This window comes from Pimephales promelas, chromosome 7, assembly GCF_988280905.1.
Source record: "Pimephales promelas chromosome 7, fPimPro1.hap1.1, whole genome shotgun sequence".
Classification (NCBI taxonomy): Eukaryota; Metazoa; Chordata; class Actinopteri; order Cypriniformes; family Leuciscidae; genus Pimephales; species Pimephales promelas.
In genome coordinates, this window is record NC_142775.1 from 603,095 (window position 1) to 610,261 (window position 7,167).

The 7,167-nt window shown below is 41.0% G+C and overlaps 2 protein-coding genes across 2 annotated transcripts; both read left to right on the plus strand.

Moving 5' to 3' along the window:
• Positions 1–890: 890 nt before the first annotated feature.
• LOC148978153 (uncharacterized) lies at positions 891–2,002 on the plus strand. Its single transcript, XM_089133542.1, has 2 exons — positions 891–1,553; positions 1,895–2,002. The coding sequence occupies exons 1-2, from the start codon at positions 891–893 to the stop codon at positions 2,000–2,002; spliced, it is 771 nt and encodes a 256-aa protein (XP_088989668.1).
• A 2,300-nt stretch (positions 2,003–4,302) lies between these two features.
• Positions 4,303–5,849, plus strand: LOC148978154 (uncharacterized). The gene has a single exon (XM_089133608.1). It carries the CDS (start codon positions 4,342–4,344, stop codon positions 5,371–5,373), a length of 1,032 nt encoding a protein of 343 aa, XP_088989734.1. The 5' UTR covers positions 4,303–4,341; the 3' UTR covers positions 5,374–5,849.
• The last annotated feature ends 1,318 nt before the right edge of the window (positions 5,850–7,167 follow it).

Sequence of the window (7,167 nt, forward strand, 5' to 3'; positions counted from 1 at the left end):
CAAAGGTTCCTACCTCTCCCTTAAAGGGACCAGGTGGTGAGCCTGCAAGCGCTACCTGGAGGAGGCAGACACAGCCCTGGCATTCTCTGTCCGTCTGCTTCATTGCAGTTTTACGTGCACAGAACGCAAACCATAGGACCTCAGTTCAGTTCATATGTGTATTCTCTAAGTTACCTCCCTTCGGGCAAGATGTGGCTTCCGCACTAGCGTCCCTTCCTTCCATGTTCAGGGATTGCTTTCCCAGTGGTCCTGTAGGAACAACAGTGACTTACCTGGCCTAAGCCCTGTCCCTTCCCCGCCTTAATTGCGGGGGGATCTGGAGGCTTTTGTCTAGGCACTGGAAGTTGGCAGCACTAAATGGCGTTTTAATTGGGATCCCAGTTAGTCGACACATCGAACGTAAGCAACTGAAAGGGAACGTCTCTGTTACGCATGTAGCCCTCGTTCCCTGAAGGAGGGAACGGAGACGGAGTGCAGAGTGTGTAATGCATTTCACGCACGCCAATTACATTGGCTTGTTTTAATAATACTCGAAGATTTTAGGCTCTCTAAGTGTGATCAAAATGACAGACAGCGTTCAGATATTTCCGTCACTGCCAAACAAATTCTGTCAATGAAAGAAAATTCAGTTAACACGACCTCTGGTTTGGACACACATTAGTAACACTTTATTTATTAGAGATAAATTTTATATAAAAAAAATATTTTCAGAATTTTCATTGAAATAAAAGTTCAGGGTAAGATGATCATTTGGATTTAATTTTCCTCCCTCCTATTTAAAGCTGTTTTAGTAATCAGTGAGCTCAATCTATAGAAGGACTATAATAACTGCATTCATCTGGTGTGGAGATTGAATGTTTGGTTTCTTCTGTGTTGCAGGTTCAGGCACGATGAACTGCATTATTCCCAAGAGCAAAGCAAAAGGCACTGACCTCTGTGGAGCGGGCAAATACTATTATATAATCCGCTCTGATCTCAACTGTTATATGGAGTCAACTAATTTCAATAGAGGTTCAGATATCTCTATTTTCAGTCTGCACCCTGCCTGCCAAAATGGGGACCATTACATTGGTTATGAAGATGGCAACTTTTACATCATCAAGGGCAATTCCTACCGCAGAGTCAGCAACCTGACGACAGACAGCGATGCTGTAGTTTACAGCCTTCATCCCAACTGCCAGGGTGGAGACCACTACCTGTCAGCCTTTGGCAAGTTTTACATCATATTTCAAGAAAAGGGCACTTACCGCAGTACAACAAACACGAATCGCGACTGGGAAGGTGTAGAATACGACCTGCATCCCAACTGCAGAAACGGCCTCTATTACTGGGGCCTGCCAGACCACTACTACTTCCTCAAGCCAGCCTCAGAGTGGGGAGTTGAGTACTACAAAGGGACCAACTTCAACAAAGATGAATGCACTGTTGTCTATTCTGTTCATCCTGATGTTCTTAACTTCCTTCCTGGTGGGCTGTCCATAACCAAAGGCCCAGCCTTTGGCGTTTGGGAGAATATTAAAACTATAACTAATGACAGCAATATTCAGAAAAGGGCATGCGCATATTTCTGTGGCTCGTCGAGTGTGTTGTTCACCCAGCTGTCAGGTCTTCTGTGTTCGGGCTTCACACGGACGCTGTACTTCGTCAACAATGGATACAGTTTATGTTTGATTATGTTCCTGAAAGTGACGATCGTAATCTAGCTCTCTGTGCTGCGCATTTACGGAAGACAGCTTCCAGAATCTCAAAGAATTCAATGCAAGATTCAACAAGAAACTGTTACTAAAACATGAAGCAGTTCCGACTTTAAAACCAGAGGCAGCAGTTGTTGGGCCACAGTCTGTAAGTAGGTTATAATAATTTCTGAAATTTTCTCTCTCTAATGACACACCAGCCTGACGCATCCAAAGTTTCCAAGTACACTCAGTCAGGGTTCACGTTCGATAATGATTTAGTGAAAGGAGTTTCTGGAGAAATGTTCCGTGTGCTCGGCCTCGTCTGACCTGTTCTCATCTGATTCCCTCATCTGTTCATGCTGACTGACTGGAGCGCCGGCGCAAACTGTGGGCAGGTCTAATGAATATGCTGCTACTGTTGGCTCTCAGGGGTGTCAGTCACTGTTTAAACACCAGGCATGCATAAAAGAGATGTTTTTTTTGTTCCCTGTTTCAACATTGGGCTGTAATGTATAGAAGAATAAAACTATGGAAGGATTTACCATTGATATTACACATTTTTTAATGAGGAAAATGACTTTAAAAAAACTATTTTAAGGAACAGTTAAGATCACTATATGTGGTAATTGTTAATTTTGATATTTGGAATGAATGTTGGGTTCATGTCCTAAGTTTTTATTGTTTTTGATTAAATGTAGTATTTGTATTTGATTGTTGGGACCCCAGGAAGAGAAGGCTAATGGGGATCCAAATTAACAAATAAAATAAGAACATAGGAAAGAACATTTACAGCAATACCAATTTGCTTAGGAAAATATATTTTTACCTTTTTTATTTTTTGACAGTTATAGAATCTTGTCTTGCCCGATCTGCACCACTTTTTTTAGTAGTCCTCAAAGTGTGCCCATACATATGTCAAATTTGTTGTAAATATCTCATTTTGTTTTGAAGCTTAGAAACGTATTTACATTTGGGCATTATGTCAATCACTAAAGCTATTTGCCTGTTTTCAAATTTCCATTTTTTTTGTCTTGATCGAATAAACGCCTTTGAAGAGAACTTTTTTTTTTGTTTTAAAGCTCTAAATGATACCGTTACAAAAACTATAAGGCAAAACCTAGCATGTTTGGTATCATTGGATTCAGCAAGGATTCAGGAGTGAAAATTCTCAGGCCCCTTCAGGGCATTGTGCCGATGACGTATACTGAGTTTTTGGAGATACGCCAATGTTCTCATAGACTATCAAGATACCCTGGACAAACAGACTGAATGCCAATTTTTATTCGACTAATGGTTGGTTCTGGTAATGGCCATTTTCATGAATTTTTTTCCTGTTATAGCGCCACCAAGTGGCCAATTGTCACGATTTTTTTCACGTGACCTCAAAATGAGCTCATGAACACGTGTCCCAAGTTTAACGAAAATATCTCATTCAAGTCACAAGTTGTAACCGTTTTAGTAAAAGTGGCTCTTGTGCCATCAAAATTGTTGTTCCCCTTAGCAACTGATAATTGAAATTGTGATATTTTTGTATGATCATAGACAGTCAGACTCCAGAGAACATTTCTGCAGTGGTTTGGTTCAGATCGGGTCAAAAACCTAGAAGTAATTCTCAAAAGTATGTTTTTCAAAAAAACTCAATTTACTCGAAATTGGCGCCTGAAGGGCGAGCCAATCCGTGGCATGCATCTTGTCTGGCTGGAGCCAAGGATTCCAACGATGTAAAACACTTGAGCCAACGCCCGACGGTTGAGGAGTTACGAGCCATTTCGTACTTTTGCCCGCTGTAGCACCCCCGTCAGGCCGATCAAGGTGTGCCTTTGTGACGATGTCGGCGGATATGAGTACTACCAGCCCACAAAGTTTCAAGTCTCTAGGACTTACGGTTCGTCCTGCACGATCAGTTTTACATGTTGCATTATGGGTAAATTAACAATAACAATAGGGTTTCAGCACTAAAAAGGCCTATAAAAATAAAGCCTTTGGGTCTACGCACTTGACGCTTGCACTGCTGCGTCCCGAAAACTTTATCAAGCTTTTTAACATGTGCCTTGGAGTGGAGAGAGTCGCTTTTTTGCCTTTTTAGCTAATGTTTCATGGAAATGTGGTGTTTTATTTTTTCACCTTTTAAACTGCGCCACCTCCACCGATGGCCCGATCTCCATAAAACTTTGCACGCTTCCTTAGAATAATATGGTGCACATGCTCAGCTAATTTGGTAAAATTTTACTTGCTTTTGCCTGTCACAGTATATATGTGCCAATAATATATTGCCTTATATGAAACATACATGACATCACTACTTGGATACAGGGACATATACGTATATATATATATATATATATATATCATTTCCATATAGGAAAGTCCAAATCAAACAAAGACCAAATGTAACGTTTTTTTGGGGGGAAAAAATACTTATTTTAAAATGCTCAAGTTCAAGTGGTGCATTTTGAAATGAAAAGTGTTTCTTCTGCTAGATAATTAAACTCATTGAAGTAAAAGCTCAGGCTTAAATCATCAGTTAGCTTTCACTTTTCCTCCGTCATATATAAAGCTGTTTTGGTAATCAGTGAGCTCAATCTATAGAAGGATTATAATAACAGCATTCATCTGGTGTGGAGATTGAACGATTGTCTTATTCTGTGTTGCAGGTTCAAACACGATGACAGGCATTATTCCCAAGAGCAAAGCAAAGGGCACTGACATCTGTTATAACAAAGCGTTCAATTGTATAATCCGCTCTGATCTCGGCTGCTATATGAAGATAGGTGAATTAAATAAGAATTTAGACATCTCTATTCACAGTCTGCACCCTGCCTGCAAAAATGGAGACCACTACCTTAGTAGCAATAATGGCCCATTATACATCATCAAGGGCAAGTCAGTCCGCAGTGTCAACGACCTGACGACAGACAGCGATGCTAAAGTGTTCACTCTTCATCCCAACTGCCAGGGTGGCGACCACTACTTTGCAATGGAAAACCAGTTTTTCATCATCTTCCAAGAAAAGGGCACTTACCGACAAACAAGTGATCTGAATACAGACTCATATCCTGAAGAATTCAAGCTGCATCCCGACTGCAGTAACGGCCTCTATTACTGGGGCGTAGGTAGTTCCTTCTGCTTCATCAAGCCAGCCTCAGAGTGGGGAGTTGAGTTCGGCTGGGGTAACAACGTCAGGTATTTTACATCAATGGGTGTCGAATCTGTTCATCCCGATGCTCTTAACTTCCTTCCTGGTGGGCTGTCCATAACCAAAGGTGCATCCTTTGGCAAGTGGGAGAATATTAAAACCATTAAAAATGACAGCAATACACCAGTGACATGGCGAAAGAAAATCAATAGAAAGGTTGGATACGATAAGGGGAAGATGACTGAGATGACACACAACTGGAAGATATCCACGTCAGCCTTGATTGAATCTGGAGATCTTGCAGCGTTAATTGCGCAGGTTCAGTTCTCTTTTTCTGCAGAATATGGAGGTTCACAGGTCAGCACTGAAAAAGAAAGCTGGAACGAAGTGACTGAAGTGGAAGAACAACTCTCATTTGAGCTGAAGCCGAACGAGGCTGTCTATCTGTGGCAGTACCAACTGGGTCTCGGGCAAGAACCAGTGCTGTTCTGCCGTGATATAAAGATTGACGACGAGCCAAACCCTCCGACTGAAGTCCCGCTGCCGCCCGTTCAATCATGAAAACATATCAGGATGGTTTAACTCCAAGAATAATCAAGTGCTTCAGTTAAACACCTTAATTATAACATCTCAAGTCATCATTTATATATCTGCATGCATTGCTTAAAATGAGTCTGGAATTGTTCAATATAGCAAAGAGATTTTTCAGTTACAGTCAATGTAACTACAGATTACAACACTATTCAATATGGTATTATTGAAACTTAACTATTATGGTGTTTATGATTAAAAGAAACTGACATTATCTTACTTTAAATGTCATGAAAATTCTTCTATAAATCTCAAACATGTAACCTATCTACAAATCTTTTAGTGGCTAAGTCAGGCTTTGGGAAAGTTTAACAAGAATCAAATGTATCCTGAGTTCATATGATTGTAGATGTAGTCATAGATGTAGTTATAGTATAATCAGAGTCTACAGAAGCATCTGATTCACAAGTCATAAAATGTGCTGCATTTTGCCTCTGCATTTGCATCTGTACTCATGCATTTGTCGTACACGTAATTAAAAGCTTTTTGTTTTCACAAATGTTACTTTATTGCATATAGCATTTGGATATGCTTCTAATAAAGCTGGAGACTGCATTTAAAGTCTTAGTGTTTTTATTGCAATTCTGTTTCTTTACCAAAAAAAACCCAAAACAAACGAACAAACAAAGAAAAAAAAAACATTATTGCCCAAGCCGGTAGGGGTGGGAATCTCTATAGGCATCTCACGATTCGTTTCGATTACGATTAGGGATGCAAACGGTTAATCGATTATCGATTAATTGTCAACAAGAATTTACTCGATTCAATTCAATTAATTGTCGGTTAATTGAACATTGCGATGGTGACACGACATTCTCGCGGGCGGCGAGAGACCCGACAGAAACTTTGAAGCGGACAGAAACTTTTGAATCCAAACATGAGGCTGTCAAAACGGAGTGGAGTGTGGGAGCATTTCAACACCAAATGTAAACTCTACGGTACTATGATTAAGTACAACACCTCTACGAGTTCGCTTAGATACCACATTCATAATGTGCATGTAGCCGTGTTGCAGGGAGGAAGTCTGTCGCCTTTACAAGCTACAACCGCTGCTGTGGTGGGAAGGCGAGTAAGGTGACCACAGGAAAGCGGAGGGCATTACTCAGAGGATTTGCGGCATGATCGAAAGAGATATGATGCCAGTTAGCACCACTGATGGTGAGGGATTCTGGGAGTTAATACACTTCATGGAGCCACGATATAATAACCCTTCTCGAGCGACCATAACTACCTACTTGGAAGCATGCTACAAAAACAAGAAGGCTGAGCTAAAAACGCAGTTAGCCGCAGCTAATGTGGCTCTGTAGATAAAACGGCACTTTTTAACGGGTTGGATCCATTTGAAATTTCCAACAAACAGTGGGAGCGTTACGCTAACTTAATCCGGTCAAAGGTAAACTGCGCTCCACCTAGCTGCTAGTTTAGTAACAGTTATAGTGCTAACAACCATTCATACACGCAACATACTTTTAACGGTTGCCTCCGCTTTTATTTACTCAGTTGCTCGCATCACTAACCAACCCCTCCGTTTGCAAAGAAGAACTAGTGCGCCATCATGTGGAGGGATGTTTGACTACATGCAAGTATTTGAATTGTCGTCAATTTTAAAAATACGCGACACTGTCAGACAAGCATGGAGACGATAAAACAGATATTGCGAAAAAGGTGAGGGAAAACGAGTATGTAGAACAGGAGAGCCCGTTCACATCCCAAAGCGCCATATAGGACGCTTTTGCAAAAGCGTAAATATCCAACGCACATGGC